The following is an 18,927-nucleotide window of genomic DNA, read 5'->3' on the forward strand; positions in this document are numbered from 1 at the left end:
ATTGAATTTGGACTCTTCAAACCAGCTCTTCAATAGTCATAACTGCAGGTCTCGTTAACAGGAGTGCTTCTAAGAGAACTAATACTCCAGGTACTTCACACAGTCACACTCGTTTCTGGTTCACAGATGAGGGATGTTACAAATTCAAAGCGTATCATCTCCATGTTTTTCCCCCACAAATGAGATCAAACACACTTTTCCACTGGATTAAGTACTCTGATAACAATTTGAAGCTTGCTGGAAAAGCACATTTACATGTAAGTATATTAATAAGCATACTGCTTTACCACGCTTGCAATGCACAGTGCTAAGAAAGAAAAAAACCCCAAAACCTGAAGGAAATAATTAAAAGCCTGGTACCTTCTTCGCTTCTAGGTTGTCTCGTTCTGGCATTCACAGGCAGGAAAGAAGTGTTGCTGAGCAGTTCAGAAGGAGAAGTGCAATGTTGAGACTTTTTGATTGAAAGATTAATAGGTTCTTCCATCACTTTTTGCATAGAAAGAGTTAATTCATTAACTACCTCTTGCCCAGCAGTAGCCAAGTTGTTTTCTAGAAGACAATCCACAGCACTGAAGTCTTCATTTTCCAGCTGTGAGGGGTGGGAGAGAAAGAAATGCAGAATTCTATTATGAGTTTTCCTTCTTTTCATGTTAAGAATATAATTTGTAATCAATCTTCAAACACCAGCTAAGGAAAACTTCACTAATTGAAACAGTATTTTGAGTGATTGACCAACAATAATGTGCTGTAAATGGAAGTGGATTCCCTCTCAGCAGAGGAGTTTGAGCCATCCCTACCTTGCATTTAGTGCCTCCCTGGAGTGCATCACCTGGGCTGAGGCCAGCAGGAGCCCCAGGGCTCGGGTCACTGGGAGCCCTGCCCAGAGCCAGGCTGTAGCTGGGCAGGGGCTCTGGTGCAGTGTCACACTCACAGACAGCATTTGGGGACAGGCCAAGTGTCACAGCAGCTGCACCTTTCACCTCTGGGTCGGCCGAGCTGGATAACCTCGGTGGAGACAATTCCATTTCTGTGCTGTTTGGAAAGCCCACAAAGCTTAGGGATGCTGAATGCTGGGAAAAAGAAAAAGAAGAAAAAAACCAATATATTAATAAGCTCTTCAGCAGCAAAATGCTACTGTTCTTTCTATAACAGATGAGATGCTCAATTTCAGCTTGACATAATCAAACAGTTGTGTCACAAGGGCTGTAAGAATCTATTGTAATCCTATGCTTTTTTCCCAAAAGCTTTAGATTCTCCACCATTAAAACTGAAAACTGGAAAAGGAGACAACTGAGTTACTCTTCTGGTGATTACAAAAAAATGTCTTCCTTAGATCAATTCAAGGGATTCTGATTTTTAACTCCTACCTAGAACACTGTACCAAATTAATCCTTGACATAAACCCAATCATTTCCCTTAAAATTTTCCCAGAAGAAATAAGATTCAAATCAGAAATTTTGTCATTTTATTAAAAGAACATCAGATCATTCAGAAAGAATATTCAGAAGAAATAAGATTTAACTCTGACTTCAGTACATGAAGTTATTTTTCCTGTTAATGATGCTGAAATCTTTCTATGATAGTTGAGTCGGCCCCATCAAAACCTGAAGCACTTTCCCTTTAAATAACATAGATTAAATGCAGAAATATCTACAGGTACTAATGAGGAAACACATCCAGTTTCCAAAGAAAGGGAATGTTTACCAAAGCATCAATATGCAATTTTTACTGTCTCATGATTTGTCACTACCAAACCCACAGAGACACTGTTACACAAACCAAAGCACCCCCACTGATCTGGGTGACTTCCTTAAGCTGCCTCACATCCTGGAATGTGGGACTGCATTGGAAACAAGACCCTTCAAGCATCCATGTGAAGCAAACAGAAGCAATTTTACGAAGTGATCTGTGTCACTTGAATACAAAACTTTCCCTTGATTTCATCATAGTTCATTGGTGCTTCACCCTTTACACTACTATATCCTTTTCATATCCTTCATTTGCAATACAGTAGGTAGCACTCATTTTAATATAAATCAAGCCAATAGAGACATGTCCATTGCATCTGAATTAGAGTTTAAATTTATGGTTGTACTTATTTCTCCACTAGAGGCCTGTGACTCAGAAGTGAATCTGAGATAGGATCCATTTCCTAAATTTAATTAGTATTTTTCTCAACACACACTCCATTTGGGATTTTGATAATTTTGTCCATCTTAACCCCACAGTGGTAAAGACTGCAGCCTAGCCTGAGCTGTCAGATGTGTCTGTGTAAATCCTGCCTCCTGCCAGGCTTGAATTCCTCTGCTTGCAATGCACAGCAGCTCTGTGCTAAGACAACACTGCCCACAGACCCTAATTCCCACCCAACAATGGATGAGATTTAATTTCCTCTTTGTCAACTTGCAATAGATGCTATGATGGGAGCTTTGCCTGAAGAGTGACCACTTAATCTGATGAGACAAAATACGCCTGCACTTGAGACAGAAAGAGGTCAGCTCTTGTGCAGAGCCAGGGGAGGTTTGTGCCATTCCGCCACACAGAGCTGCAGTGAGCCTGCTCTAAACTGTCCCTCCATGCTGAAGGCACCCCAAGGAACACTGGGTTCCTGCAGCCAGGGAATTGGTCATTCTCCCCCTCTTGAGTCCAATGGACACCCCTGAATATAAGTTCTTTGAGCTGTAACAGCTTTTTTGGAAGCTGCTGGAACTAGTCACACACGTTTTTCCCACGTTACATTTGAGTAGAAAACTAGAGCACAGCCAATAAGGAAATGCACCAGAGGAGGCCCAAACTCGCCATATAGTCTGTCTGATAGAGCATTCCTAAGAACGCTGAAGTTTCAAACCAAAGTTATCTCCATAGGTCAGCAAGGAATCCACTTTTCAAGGCCACACAACCCAAAGTCCACAAAGATCAAAAATGTTTATTTGCTACTTCAACTTGCTTGAAACAGGTTCCTGCAATTACAGTGACAAATGGGACCTACCAAATTGATTTTCCTTCATTCCATCACTCACTTTATCACAAGTTCTTTTTAAGATGGCAAAATTAACACGTGAATTGTTCCCATACCACTCACAAAAAACTAAAACAAACAAGCAGAATTCATGTTCAAGCTGAAGACGAACTGTAATCAGCCCTTGCCTTTTCCCTTATTTCAAAGTCCACTGTGAGCATTAATTAAGCCCCTGTGAGGTAGCTAAATATTTATTTAGTGAGGTTCTCCACAGCATGGAACATCCACAAATTGGAGTCCATAGGAAGTACCCTACAGGTGTATTCCATTGGGGATGGCCATGCTGAGGTATACCCATGGCAGGGGCACACCACCTAAATTTGCTCCCAATTAACTGGAGACCTGGCCATTCAGCTCCTCCAATCACTACCCACACCTTCCTTGACTCATTTACAAGCACGTGCCACCATCTCCTGTAGCGAGACCTGGCCCTCTGTGTGCAGCTCAGGTGAAATGTTCCCCCTCCTGAGGAAATTCAGGTTTACTCCTGGCTCCAGTGAGACAAGTTTACTTACTGGGAGCAGTCACTGGGATGACTCCTACTGAAGGAAAAAAAAAAAAAAAATGGAGACACGCATAAGATTTTCAGAAATGTGAAATTCAGTTGCATGGTGTGGCTGTCCTTTTTACTCTTCTAGCTAGCATCAGTTTCTTCAGAGATCTTTTCAGATTATACAAGCCAATGTAAAACCTTACTCTTGTTAAAAAGAATAATGAGGCCATCAAACTGCCATCTGTCTTTCCCTTGGGGCAAAAGTTAATTTTGTGGTTATTTTAATGATGAAGCAACATTATGATCTTTCAGTGCAAAATATTAAAACTCACAGTTAAGAACAGACACATTCCGTCCTGATCCATAGAGCTGCTGTCAAGTGTGAAGTGAACAATGCACTGGGAACAAGGCTCATTAATAGACTATTAATTCACTCCCTAAAATAATCATTTCTTTTGCCATTAGCAAAAATTTCTCTTTTCCCTTGACAGTTCAGCTAGATTTTGCAAATGGGACACCTTTAAAGGATTTATCTGTTTTATAAAAGCTCTATTGCTTTTACATTGCAACATTTGAACAACAACAAGCATTAATTATGCTCTTGAGCAGAGGGTGGCTTCAGCTGTTGGTTAATTTTAAACTTTTTGACATTTTAATGTACAGTCTGGAGCACTGAACAACATCTGTGTCACTATAAATGGAATTCTCATTGTCTCATAATTAATTTTGGTCTGATGATCCTTATAATATAATGGCAGCAGCATCACCACCCCAAAACGCCTCCTATCACAATTTTCTTAGCTATGGTAGTGAAAAGTAAGAGAAAAGAACATGCAAAGTGCCTGCAGAGAACAAAAAATAAACATATGGCTCAGTTCAAACATTGCTTTGATCACTGTTGCATTCCAAAGAGGTCCAGTGTAAACATGCAGCACCAATACAGAAGAATTCTGAGAAGCAAATACTTACCTTGAAACAGTGGGATTAGGATTTGTTAGGATTGTTTTGGCAAAGCCTCGGGGCTGTTGACATTAAGTGTCACTGATAAAGGAAGCTAAAACTGGGAACCGCCAATTCTCTTTGCTGTGGGAGAAACACCACGCTGCAAATGGATGCAGAGTAATGAACGGCTGCTATTAAGTGGAGCAATCCCCCTGGCAGCTCATTATGCAGGAAGGTTAAACAAATGTACTACTCCAATCCAGTTGCTTAACACAGCAGCACTGACAGCACGGGCTGCACATGCTTCCCATTCCCAGTTTCAGAACAGAATCCGAAGGATTTCCTTTCCGCTTTCACGAGAAATAAAGAATCCAAATCTTCCTTAGCAATTTGCCTGAATAAACGGGAGCGGGCTTAAAGCAGAAGGAGGAAGAGATTGCACGGAGCAAGCAGCATCATGTGTTATTTATCTTCTTTTTTTCAGGTCAAAGGAAAAGGGTTTTGTAAAATTTACATTCTGGGAAATGTACCTAATTGCATTAAGCATGAAGGCATTTGTGCCATGAGCAGTTCAATTCTGCAAAGTAAAAAACACTCTGTTACTTGAGAAATTTATAGTACCCCAAACTCCTGGCTGTTTTTGCCTTCATCACTAATTCCTCTAAAATTAATAGTAATTAAGGGGGGAAAATAGCAGCAAGAAATCCATTTTGGTTCCAAGCTCAGATTTGAAGTTCTAGGGTTGGATATTAATTATTACTTTCAGTCACTAAGTAATCACAACATGCTCTGTGCAATACAACCATCAAATAAAATCTGTGCCAAATAAAATCTGTGCTCTGTCCTCCAGCCCCCTTTGCACAAATTTAATGAGTTTTTCATTAAAAAAAAAAGAGAAGTTCCACCATGAACTATCACCATATTTTTCTTTCACGAAATGCTACCACAGCATATACTTGGAATAAAAGAGAAGCCTCTCAGAGTGCTCTGAAGAGCACACCAGGGATAGCATGGAATACTTCCTAGGATTTCCCCATTTCAGGTACTTTATGGTGCTTGAGACAAACAGAGCTCTTGAACTAAGAAGCTGGAACTTGTTCTGAATCAAAAAGAATACAATAAATTTAATGCACTACACACCATTTCCACATGTTTACATTTTCTTTACTAACCTTGGTTACCCTGCCTCAAAAATTATTTATTGAAACCACAAAATATGGGGCAAATGGTCAAACACACCAAAGTACAGAATGGCTTTCACCCAACTCTAGAGAGACAAGCAGTCCCTTTTAAGCTTCAAAAATAAACTTTCAAGAAAAAATTCAGTGTATACCTATAAAACACAGATATTATGAATGGGGTGAACACAGAGTGATTATTCACTGTTTTTCCTAACACAAAAACTAGAAGGTATCAGGCAAGAGACTCAAGGTAAACAAACAGAGGAACTTTCCATGCAGTGCAAAACTCAGTTGGAGTAGAATGCTGAGGAGTATTCTGTACTAGTATTAAAATGGATTCAAAATAGTGAATTAGACAAATTCACAGGCAAGGGGTCTATAAAAAGCTCTAAACCACAATTGTCTGGGTACAACCTCCATGTCAGAAAACCCTTGAGTGCTGGCTTTCAGAACCTGGGACAGTGGACCCCCGGTTTATATTTGTCTGTTGCTGATGTCCTTCCCTAAGGATCTGCTGTTGACTATATTTATATAGGATCAGGTGCAGCTGCTCAGTGATAACTCACTAAGGCAGTGCACAGATCCAGAGATTCACTTTAAGCAGAAGATGAACTAACAGAGGTAAGGGTCTTGCTCCAAAGTACAGAAGGGAGTGCACTTTATGGAGTGTGAGGAGGAGAGATGCCCAACCCTACATCAACACCAATGGCTGTTGCGTGGTGCCTGAGGCTCAAATTGCAAATTTGTGCTCTAGATGTACAGTAACCATGACATTTCTTCAAATGCTAGATGCAGCCTATAGACCTCTTGCTCATCACAGCCAGAAATGACAATTAGGTACATGCTAACAAAAGACACTGTATTCCTGTTATTACTCCTGAAAACACAATTAGGCCCAAAAGATCATATTATTCTTACCTTTATTCCAGAATAGGTGACCTCTCTAGTCCTGTGCACAATTAATAACTAGATATCATACTATCTACTACTACTAGATATTTTACTACATAAAAGCAGAAAAATCATACTGTTGCAGGAGGCTGGTAACCCTTTCCACAAAACCGTTAAAACTAATTGAGTACTCATTCCTTCACACTGCAAATTATCAATTCCACAGCTTGTGTAAAATCTGTTTGCTAGAGTTTGGCACAATTTCTTGGAAAAGTAGTGCAGGTAACACAAAAGTTAATCAGAAATTTGTTCTCTGTCTTGCTGGCATTCTTACTGGAGAGGTTGGGTATTTGGCAGGCATGGATACAGAACAACTCCACAACCCAGACCAGAGGTCCTGGCTATGTGAGTGAAGTATTCTGACAGAGGAATACACAATATATTCATTTTCCACATCAACAGAAATCTTTCATTCCTGGTGTGGGATTCTTAAAAAGGTGCTAATCAAGCCCAGAATTATGCAAAGTGCAGCACTTAGATTATTTGATGTAAGTTAAGCATAGAAACATTTATTACACACAAAAAAAATTAATTCACAGAGAAACAGTTAGAGGAATACACAGAAAGACAGAAAGACTGACAAAATAACACCATTAATGTTCCAAAATGAGCAAAACAAATGAAAACTATCCCAAACTGTTTTGATCATGAGCTATTAAGAGCATCTTCTCTGTACTGCTTTACAAATAAATATAAATCTGTATGCAGACAATTCATCTAGTCAATATTATCAGTCAATAATATCAAATTCATACCATAAACACATTTCAAAATTAATGCACAGAGGTTTAATAATTACATGAGCAATCAAGCCTCACCCCCCTCCAAAATAAAGGAAACCACTGAGCTAAAGAAAGCTTTTATTTCTGACCTTTTTGGACAGATCTTGGCAACCAAATCACTAAACAGTTAATTCAGGTGCACACTGCTTTCTCTTTAATGAAAGAATCTCAGCAGACAGGGAATTCTGTACTCCACTAGGAATACTATGCCTAGCTGAAGGCTGCCAGAGTTCAGCAGATATGCAGCACAAGGCCAAGAAGTCCAACAGCAATTTTTCTCCAAAAGACAGAACAGTTCTTCCTCAGGCAGCAGGTTTATCTAGCTATTTTCTCCACCATACTTTTCAAGTATTTCAGACTTGTCCACATTCACTTCCTCCATGTCTTCCAAGATGATCTTGAGAGAGATGAAATGTTCTGAATATAGCCCATGTGAGAACACGTGGACAAACACCTACGCAGAAATTTTTGTCTGGAGATGAGTGTGAAAAGATTTAATCAGGTGAACCAGATGAGAATGAACAGACACGTTCCCTTGTTCTTAAACAGGAACCAATCTCCCATTTAAACTCAGATTTAATCCAATTGTAAAGCAAAAGCACTCAGATATTTCTAATGAGCATTCATGAAGAAGATATTTCCAGGGTTTACTTGTTGTGCTTTTTCCCTTCATCATTTCTAATTTGCCATTTCCAGAGCTGGCAGTATCTTCACCCACCCAGATGTCTTCATCCCAAACAGCTCATTAGAAGAGAGCAACACAAGCACAGATGGGGTTCTGTAGCTGTTGAACGTTTTCCCTTTTTGAAAGAGGTACCAGGCACTTCAAAAAGCCAGACACCCCTGTGCTTTCTGCACAAGAGCATCATTTCTCAGCACCATTAGACAAAAATCCTTTTTTGTCTTCCCTAGAAGTACCCTCCTTTTGCCACCGTCTCAGCTTCTACAGCAACAAATCAGCCTTTCCTCGTTTATTACTCCTGCTTTTCCCATCAGACTACACCAGTCTCTCTCTCTCTCTCTCTCTCGCACATCTGCTTCTATTTTCTTTCCTCTTTCTGATGTTTCTTGCTTAAGCTTTTGGGAATAACCTTCCATTATAGGTCCATAAAACAGATTTCTTTGTGGCTTTCAAATCTGATTTGCACTCTGCTTCCAGGCCCACATCTCTGCAGCTCCCAAAGGGATCTCCAACAATTCTCTGGATGGGTATTGCATCATAAATATGTTGCATCAACAAAACTACATACAAAAGAAGGAAAAAATAACTTGCTTTTTGAGGATAGAAACGAAAGACAAGTAGTCCCACAATATTCCACAGACAAATTCCAAGGGAAAAAAGCTATGAAAGTCTTCTACATGATACACAAAATGAGTCATGCACTGAAGTAACAAACAGATATGAAAAACCAGAATATGATGTGTTGCTTGGGGTTTTCTAAACAAACTGTACAGAGAAGTAAAAGGCAGATTCTCTGCTTCAAAAGCACAGGTGATATCCAGAGCCAGCAAGGACCTACTGATAACCAGTGGTCTTCCTGGCTGTGTTCATGCTAATTCTTCAATGGTCAGAGCCTCACAGTAGGTGGGAAGACAAAAGCCTGGCTCTCTGGTGTACTCAAATATTCTAGATATATAGAAATTGTGATTTGTCTGCTTATACATGAACAATGAGAAGTATAACAGAATTTCAGGCACCCACCTCCTGCAGTAATTAGTGGTGCTGTTTCTGGGGCAACTCTTTTGAAGACTGCTTCTCAGGCCTGATTTCATCAGCACCTCTAACTCCTGCTTTATTTATTTTTTTTCAAATTAACTGCTTCTAGTATGGCAGTTAGCGAGTCTTAGTAATTAAATCCCTAGACACAGAAGCTAGGCAGAATTAAAGCAGTGAAGAAATAGAGCATCTATTTATTTGCCAGTCCACGTCTAACAATCGTTCCAGCCAGACCTAAACACTACCAGCCTCTAGAAGAGCTGCTCATCCTGGCACCTTACTGGGAGATGCACACGAGGTTAGGGCTGTGACTGTCTTCCAAAACTTACAAGCCACTTGGCTGACTTTTACTGCATTTTAATTTTTTCCACCGGGTTGCAAACTCCAATGCCACATTCAATATTATCAAATCATGTTTTCCCTTTCATATTTTTTTAACAAGTTCTTTATACCTTTCTCACTGGATGGAAAGTTGATTGCTGCAGTGTGCTCTCAGGGGAGTGGTTCCTGCCACTGGGTTCTTCTTCCAATGATTGTGACAGGGAGGGACTGTCATTTTTGTCAGGAGGAACGACAGGCTTCTGGGCATCAGCTTCTGCAGAGCTCTCACAGACCTACAAATCACAAATGAGGATTTGTCTTTTCAACATCTCAGGAAGAAAAACAGTAACAAAAGTGCATCAACTCACAGCATACACATAATGAAAAGCCCAAAAAGCCTCTAAAACAGAGATGTTCAAGGCAACCTTAAGCAGAGAGATAAATGGAAAAAGTTTTCTCTCAAGCATTAATGAATTCTTAAAAAACAAAAAAACTACACAAAGCTGCAGAAATGTACAGCTACACCAAAAGGCTGCAGCCTGCCCTTGCAGGTAATCTACTTTGAGAACTGTTCAAAGTGGCAACTCCACAGAACTTACACATGGCAAGTCTGAGCCACCTTTCCACCATTTTAAATGGCTTTCCAAGCCACTTTATTCTGCAGCTGATCTGCCTTGCAGTTTGGATGCTCACCACCAAGGACGGTTCCTATTTCAAAAGCAGGCTCCTCTTTCCAAAAACAGGTGGGAAAGGGAAGAGATTGGCCCTGCAAAATTGTAGCACAACAGCATATGTGGAAAATTATGATAATCTTAAATGACATGATGCAGCAGCAAGAGAATGGGAAATAACCCTCAGACCAAGAAATTGTCTTCGCTCTCTTCAATAATAATTCAGAACCTAATGCTTTTTAAGGACTCAGGGCTTAATGCTTCGGGTAAAAACGGGAGTTGAAATGCAGAGTGAAATTACTGCAATCCTCCAGTCAATGTTTACAAAGGAGGAGTGATGGTGCTTTTATTTTCCCACGTTGCTGCTCACCTTGTCTATTGAGAGATTGAAGTCGTTGGGATCCAGGGTGGTTATGCAGAAAATTTTTGAAAAAAAAGAAAAAGAAAAACTTTATAGAAAATTTTGGCCCAATCTGCATGAGGCATGAAGCCTCTCTGCTGCACACATAGACAAGATAACAGAAAATTCAGAGAAACACATGAAATCTCAAAGGTGTGTCCAATTTCTCAGCTTACACTGACTAAATGCAGTAGGAAATTACTTTGAGAACATACTTGTGCTTCATCTTGGACTTGTTGCTGTGCTGGGGCTGGCTGCCTCACTATGTAGTTGATCTGACCAACTATAGTCTGCTGAACGTTCTGAGGTGGCTTGGCTTGGTTCAGCTGCAGGCTGGACTGTCCCTGGGCCTGCAGGAGAAGCTCCAGATCCTTCTTCATCTCCTCCAGCTCCAGCTGGTGGTGCATGAGGTCCAGGCTCTGCTGGATGACCTGCTTGTGGGAGCTCTCGTCGTGCCCCAGCTGGGGGGACGCCAGTGGCAGCTGCTGCTGCTGCGGGGGTGGCTGCAGCACGGGGCTGGATTTCATCTTCTGGACATGGCCCAGCTGCACTCCCACAGCTGATGTCTGCAGAGAAGCCTGTGGGTGGCTCGTGGGAGCCTGCTGAGCCTCGTGGGACACAGCAGCACAGCCCTGCTGCAGCTGCTGGGGTGGGAAGGGCTTTGCCACCCTCCCGGATATGTTCTCCAGCTCCGAGCGTGGCTGCTGCTCCAGCCCAGCCTGCGGGAGCTTCACGGGCTGGGGGACACCCCGTGGCTCCCTGTCCTGCAGGCTGAACTGCAGAGGGAAGTGCTGCTGATGAAGTGCAGGAGGCTGCTGGAAGCTCTTGTGGTGGTGGCTCATGTCTTGGTAAGAAGGCTGGGCTTTGCTTGGGTGAGGAATGCTGAGGCAGTGGGAGCAGCAGACGGGTGCAGAGCACTGGAGCGCAGGTGGGAACTGGGGAGGCTGGCTGCTCTCCAGCTGGGAGGCTGGGGAGGGGTGACCATGGTACAGAGAGGGTTGTAACCCTTGAATATTTCCACAGAGTAGCACATCTGGGTGAGATATGTGTCCACCTTCCATTGTGAAACCCCCTGGAAAAAAACCAGCAAATTTACTCCCACCTTGTATTCCCGCCCTCCCGCAGTCTTGACAAATGTATACAATAAAAATTACACACAGGGAAATGGCCATCATTCACATGTCAAATGTAAAAGATATTCAAATAGCCTATCCAAACAGTCTTCCAACATCCATTCAAGAAAAATTTTGCAATATTTATCTAGTTATTTCAATTCAAACTCCCACTGATGTCAATTGAACTCAGTTAAATTACCCAGCAAACACTCTGAAACATTGACCTTGTTTTATCTTAACTGATGGATATGGCTTATACTTTCATTTTTTACAGCAGTATGATCTTATCTTCTCATCCATCAGCACAGGCACAAAAGACAGCTTCCAGGGGGTGACAAAAACAAAAGAGATGAATGCTATGTAGGTGAGACTCATGAAAGCTAGAAATAGAAATGACTTATGAAATTATCTTGTCCATGCTTTTCACCAATACATTACTCCCTGCAACACTTTTGATAGTGTTTCACCCCTTTCAGGTTTTAATACCTTCAAATGGAAGAGAACTGGTCTCTTAGATCAATGATCAGCCCACTGAGCTGAATTTACAGTAAAAGCACATTGCAGATGGGAAAATCTGCGGCTGCTGGGAAACAAAATCACAGTATGGACATCTGCTATATAGGTAACACTGTAATTATTGTACAGACAGTGTCAAAGCCGTCTTTGTGCCTATCAATTGCAAGTGTCTCAACAGCGCTCAGCTCATGTGGCCACTAAGAGAATGAAAGCACCAGACATCTCAATGGTCTTTTGGTGAGTGGATATAAATGGAGAGAAAAACAGGCAAGTTCAGCCACACTCGGTTTTCTTTGGAACATAGCAAGAGTTTCAAAACTGGATGTCAAAACAAAAAAGGAGAGCCCTTTAGGGGAGGCAGTGTATTGCCTGCATCTGTCTAGCCTAGCTTTGGGCATTTGCCTACTATAATTTTCTTACCCAAATTGGAGAGTTGCTTAGTCCAGTAGGAGGGATCCCAAGCAAACCTGATCTTCAGAGGAGGGCCCGTGTCTGTGTTACAGTTTGTCTCCAGCAAGCGCTGGATCTGAAACACAATCTGGTGACATATTAAAGGACAATGATTTTATTCACAGTTCTAAGATGGTGACAAATGTTTCATTTGATCAACATCAAATCCTTAAAACAGTTCCCACAATTACTGCACAACAAGCATTGCTCTTACCAGTTCCTTACTGAAGAGAAATGGGATGGTTTTTTTACTACACACGGCCCAGCTGATGAAGTTCTGGACGTGCTCTACCTGCCTGCCCAAAACCACAACTCCTTGCAATTGCTGCTCCAGCTTCTGCTTCCTCTCACTGGTGATCTTCTGTTAATGACATCAATCAGTAGAAAAGGGCTGTCATTCTTCAGACACACATAACAGATGCAATCATTGGCACTAGACTGCAATATTTGCAGCAATACTGTTCTTCACAATCTCTTTAAACCACCCATCACAGAAAGGAAGCGAGCCCAACTCAGGAGATGAGTCTGAATTCAGGAGGAGCAATGACTTCTCCAGGAGCAAAAAGTCTCCATCATTCTGGCCTTGGTTTGACAGAATAACACAACCCCCAGGAAAGCTGTAGAAGTTGGATCAAATTGACACCTGGGCCACTTTCTCATCTGGGAATTCTGATCAGAAATTTTTCTCATCAGCACATTTCAAAATAAAATCTCATATACTTCAACTGGACATCCAAAAACTGAAGAGTCAAAACTCAAAAGTTCTGTTACAGAAATTAGACTAAAGAATCATTTCTGAAACAATTCTGGGGATTAATTGTGCTGCTAGTGGGCGCCTATAAACATTAAAATCAGAAGCTGGTTTGTTTTCTAAGTACTCAAAAGGTGCACACATATTCTCTGTAAATGCATTAGAAACTGTGGTTAACTCATGATAAGGAAACATTTTGCCACTTTGCCCTGAATCTTTGCCATCCATTGATTCCACACCAAAGTCTGCAGAAAAAACCCAAATATTAGAAAATATAAGGAATGGGACAATAGCTCCCACAGTCTATATTCTTTCCACTGGCACTGGGATTAAATTTAATTTAGTTTGATTTCCCAAGGTATCAAATGAAACTAGCCTTACTTACTTCCAGTTGTTCAAGGAGGATATTTGTTCGTTTATCGATTTCATTCATCAGAACCATCTTGGCCATTTTTATTTGGTTTTCCACCTTTTTGTACAGATGTTTTACTTCAAGCAACCTATGGGTAAGAGGTACATATCCCTGATGTGTCATTTATTCACTGCTCAGCAGTTATTTACTACAAGAATTGCTCTGGGTACAGACAGAACTGCAGTGAAAATTGTATCATTTCCCATCAGTTCTCCCCACTTCTCTGAACCCTTGCCACCCTTCTCTGGATGTGACATGCTAATGCTGAAGGATTCTCTCAAACATCATGCCAAGAACAGCATTTAGCTCTTTTTCAACAAATATATACATAATATATCCTAAACTTCCAGTTTATTCTAGATTATAAACAGTATAAATAGATGTGTACTCTTTAAATGGTTTTATTAATGCAGAAGAGAGATCCAACAGCTACTCAATGCATAATCAGTAGCTGAAATCTGGTTCAAATCATTAAATATTTTCATTTTTATATTCATCTTGACTGAAATTGCACCTTGTTTTGAGGTTTCTTGGAAAAAATAAGGTATTTTAAGAGTTATCTTTAGTTGTAATATTGTCAAATTATAGCTTAGAAACAGATTATACAAAGAAATCTTAACTCTGAAGTCAGCTGTCACGTGCCTTACAAAGAGTATGGAATCATATATTATAATGCCATGACTTGTCAGCACCACTTAAACATAAATTTGATATTTTCAATCTTCCTGTTCTTTTCTACCCTCCAAGAAAAAAAAAATAGAAGCTGCATTTAATTCTGTTAACCTACATTTAGTGAAAATATTATTTTTACAGATCACCTACTTCCATGGAAAAAAAAAGAAAGCATAGCAATTACCTGTCTTCAATCTGTTTAGCTGAAACCCGAATCCCATTTTTTTTCTCTTCCACCTTAGTTATGACATTCTCCAGGATAATTCTCTGATTTTGCAGTGCTTCATCAAGATGCCTGAACCTGCGAAAGAAGGGGAAATTGTCACACCGTGGTTCTCACAGAAACAGGTGAGAGCAGGGAGGGTTTCTGCCAGGGCAGTGAGGTGTGTGTTAAAGCACCTGTGAGACAACTGAGCTGAGTTTGGTGCAGCTTTTAAACCCAGAGCAGCCTGCAGCTTCAGATGGCAAGGACAGTGGAAAGAGGGAAGGCACAACACAGGCGGAAAGAGGGAAGGGGCACAGGCGGAAGGAGCTGACTGCTGGTGAGCCCCAGTGGCAGTGAGGTACCTGTGCTCCTTGTGCTCTGACAGGAGGCAGCTGCGGCAGGTGAGGGTGTCACAGGTCTCACAGCACAGCACAGGTGGAAAGAGGGAAGGGGCACTGGCAGAAAGAGGGAAGGGGCACAACACAGGGGGAAAGAGGGAAGGGGCACAGGCAGAAGGAGCTGAGTGCTGGTGAGCCCCAGTGGCAGTGAGGTACCTGTGCTCCTTGTGCTCTGACAGGAGGCAGCTGCGGCAGGTGAGGGTGTCACAGGTCTCACAAAACACCTTCAGTGCCTCTTGGGGGTGCGCTGGACAGAACAAGGAAAACTCCCTTGCTTCATCTTCCGCTGCTGAGGAATGCAAAGCAAGGCTGTCATCCACAAGGAGAGCTCAGAAAAAGAGTAACCAACCTCGCAGTTCCATGTCAAGTCTCGATGACATTTTTTAAGGGCAGAGAACCTGGAACCATCTGATGATCTGAGGCTGGGTTTGTTTGCATTTCTTCCTTACACATCCTACAAACCGAGTGCTCCAGGAACAAGCCATGGAAAAAAATCATACTATCCTCCAAACTCTCCTGAGTTTAAAGTAGGATTTGGAGCACATGCCTCACAACTTTAAAAGCCCTGGTCTAGTAAACCACTCAACAAAATTACTGTAAAATGTAGAATAGCAAATATATTAAATAAACTTGCAGTCACAGCAGAAGCAAGGAAATCCTTTGCTCTTAAAAAGTCACATGAGCAACTGTTTTTCCCAAATTTCTATTTGTTGCAATGCAGTTCATAAGCTTCAGCAGCTGGGGCTGATATTAGGCCCTAAAGTCCGTTCTTAAAAGGATTTTCTAAAGAGTAATGTGATAAAGAGTAAGAATGGACATTGGGCATGCAAAGTGGAAGCATTATTTCTGCACAAAATATACATGTCAGATTTTTTTCTGAATAGTAAAATTGTTTTAGAAAGAAGGAACACTGTCAACAAAAGATGCCAGAAAAAGACAAAGATAAACCATGGCAAAGCCAACCCTCTACCACCAAAGAAAGGCTCGATTGCTTCCTGGCAGTACTCCAACGAAGACATTGTCTCACTACTCTTTACCAACATGTGAGAAATTAAGCAAAGCAAGCATTCTTAGATAACACATATTGATAAAAAATGTAAATTATATAAAGGCAATAATTTATACATGATTATCTGCTCATATGAGATAAGAAGAAATATTTCCATTTTCCCACACCAAACCTCTTATTTACTGATACATTTTTAAAAAAAACCAACCTGGGGCAGAGACCACACTCTCATCCTGTAGCAAAATGAAGCTTTTTAGAGATTCAGAAGTGATCACTATTGCAATTACACAGACCCACAGAGGACAGCAAGCTATACTGGCTCAGCCACTTCGTTTTCAAATTGTAAAATTCACAACAGAGAAGTACAAAGGCTAAGAAAATCTCATGGCTAACCATGACAATGCAAATATGGAAAAAACCCATGCCATTCTCTAAAATATACATGTCAAATGGCCCAGTTTTTAGATTGCCATCTCCTCTAAATATTTCTGAGGAGCTTGATTTATTTCCATCAGTTAATTGACTTTTGTTCCACCTTCTTAACAATGTGCAAGAAGATAATTTGTGACAGATTAGGGACTTTATGTAACAGCTTACATAGCTTACATTGCTATGAATTATTTACTGCAGCACCCTGCTTTATTCTTCAAGGAAGCTTATTGGTTTATGCCATTATTGAATCAAATGCTAATAGATAGCATTAATAAAGGAGGAAATTAGATTAGTTTTTTTTTAACCTACTCCAATATTTTCTACTAGAAAGGATCAAAATGAATTCACCTTGACAGCAATTTTTTTTCTGATTACATTGCAAATATGTACTTTTTATTAAAAACCTGCAGCTGACAAGCACATAACAAGGTTGTACAGCCAGTATATACCCAAGGAGGATGTCAAAGAACATCGCCTATGTGATCAGATTTTACATCCTAAAAGGAAAAAAAAGATCACAATAACTTTCTGAAGGTTTATGGGCTGGAAAAGCCTTTCAAAGTGTTCAGTATCCGCACAGCATATAAACTGTTTTTCAGTAAACTCAAGAACAAGTTTTCTATCTTAAACTCAAACTGATAATGAGATGTGGTCTTTAAGGTCCATGTAGTTAATATGATGAAGTTACAATCCTATATAATGATTTCCCCCTTTTCCTCTCTCTGAAGGGTTCTTTAGCCTTTGGGTGATTGCAATCATCCCAGAGAATTCACTGGAGTGTTTTAATACCATGTCAGATTTAAGAGACAAGCAGCTTTCAAATGCAAGCTAAGAATAAAATCAGTATTATCTAATTGCAACACAGACCTACACCCTCTGCCACCAATAATCCCCTGAATCAATTGACATATCAGTGAGAACTGCCACTGAGCCATGGTATTCTTGACCTACTTTTTACTCAGCTCAGAACAACACTTTTCAGTTTTGAAATAAGTTTAATACTTAGAAATCAGGTACTAAACAAGTGCACAACCTTGTTTTTTTTCTAGAAGCAAATATCTAACCACAATACCCATTTTAGCTTCTTAAAAAGAGCCTCCCTTGGTGAGCACAGAAAGCTCAGCTGCCCTAAATTCTGATAGTTCATCATTTGAGTCAACATTTTCTACAGCCTATATTTTCTTTATCTCAGGTGTATCTCTTGAATAATTAACAGAAAGTTTTAAATCTCTGCTCCTCTGATCCGTTGATGTGAATTTTAGAAAAGCAATCTCAGCTAATAGAGTTCTCCCTCCATTTCCATAATTCTCAATGACTCAGACTCCTCTCAAGAAAAGCTCAAGAACTATTTTATTAAAATTAATAGAAATGGGATGGATTTTATGTGTGTGGTGAGGGTGTTTTGCTACTTTACTTCATTTCTGAATCTAACACTGCCAGAAGAAGGTCTGGCCCTTACAAGGGAAGTGGCAAAAGAGAGAACAGTTTAAAAGTGCAAGACCTCTTAATAGTTTCAAGAGCTTACAAAGAAGGTGCTGTTTTCAGAACACCCTACACCAAACACATTAAATCCTTCCTGACTGACAATGCTGTGTGTTTGTTTCCAGAAGGAAAAAACAACAAACAACAATCTGAGTTCTAGTATATCCCAATATTTACTTTCTTTGCGCTGTTCTGAAGGCACATCTGTCATGAATAGATAAAACATACATTAATAATAATAAAAATAATACAAAAACACAAATTACATTCCAAATAACTTCTATATTAACTGGTCTATAGATGAACCACCAAGCTCCTTGTTCATGTTTTGTTCAACACAGGGAATTTAGTGCTAAACTAACATTCTTCCTCATGTTTTTATGTGTCTGCATCTTTTTATTTATATAGCACACACAGACTCGCAGCTAAGCCACACATATGATTTCTTACCAGTATTTGTCAACAATATGAGCTGTTAATCTTAGCTGAAGTGACATGAAATTATAAACAGTTGGAGCCTCAAAACCACAGTCCTTATCTTGTTATCAACTCTAGAAGAAAAACATACTGTCCATCCAATCAGGACAGTTGAGGGGAAACTGGGGGACTTTCTATTATTTGGGACTTTCTATTAAAAGACCCAAAAACCATTTAAATGTAATTTGTGGTTTTTATTATTACCATTCTTATGGGCTTCTTTTGTTTACACTCTATTTGGCAATGGCGTATTTTGTCTCAAGTGACTCAAACTCTGTTTGATATGACTACCCAGTCAAAAAATTCCATCTATAGCAAGTCAAGTCTCCTACAAAAAAAAAAAAAAAAAAGGAAAATAAAAATAAAAATAATCAGTGGACTTTTTTTTTATTTTTTTTTCTGTCCTTCATCTTCCTTATGAAGAATAAGCATGTAGCACAAGTTCTTATTTTTAGTTAAAAATTGCTTGTATAAGTTTAGGTTAGCAGACTCTGCAGCACATTTCTGACACATAGTAAAGAAAACAATGAC

At 40.2% G+C, this 18,927-nt stretch overlaps 1 protein-coding gene across 1 annotated transcript in view; it reads right to left on the minus strand.

The window, feature by feature from the left end:
• Positions 1 to 18,927, minus strand: part of TRIM66 (tripartite motif containing 66) — a 44,623-nt gene that overhangs the window by 10,322 nt on the left and 15,374 nt on the right. The window contains exons 4-12 of the mRNA XM_041464667.1: positions 15,153 to 15,285; positions 14,578 to 14,694; positions 13,695 to 13,809; positions 12,773 to 12,919; positions 12,529 to 12,646; positions 10,693 to 11,549; positions 9,538 to 9,699; positions 798 to 1,070; positions 361 to 589 (exon numbers count right to left, since the gene is read on the minus strand). Coding sequence (XP_041320601.1) covers positions 361 to 589; positions 798 to 1,070; positions 9,538 to 9,699; positions 10,693 to 11,549; positions 12,529 to 12,646; positions 12,773 to 12,919; positions 13,695 to 13,809; positions 14,578 to 14,694; positions 15,153 to 15,285 — 2,151 coding nt within the window. The remainder of the gene's footprint in view (positions 1 to 360; positions 590 to 797; positions 1,071 to 9,537; positions 9,700 to 10,692; positions 11,550 to 12,528; positions 12,647 to 12,772; positions 12,920 to 13,694; positions 13,810 to 14,577; positions 14,695 to 15,152; positions 15,286 to 18,927) is intronic.

The sequence above is a fragment of the Pyrgilauda ruficollis genome, unplaced genomic scaffold, assembly GCF_017590135.1.
Source record: "Pyrgilauda ruficollis isolate IOZ18807 unplaced genomic scaffold, ASM1759013v1 scaffold182, whole genome shotgun sequence".
In the NCBI taxonomy this organism is placed as follows: domain Eukaryota; kingdom Metazoa; phylum Chordata; class Aves; order Passeriformes; family Passeridae; genus Pyrgilauda; species Pyrgilauda ruficollis.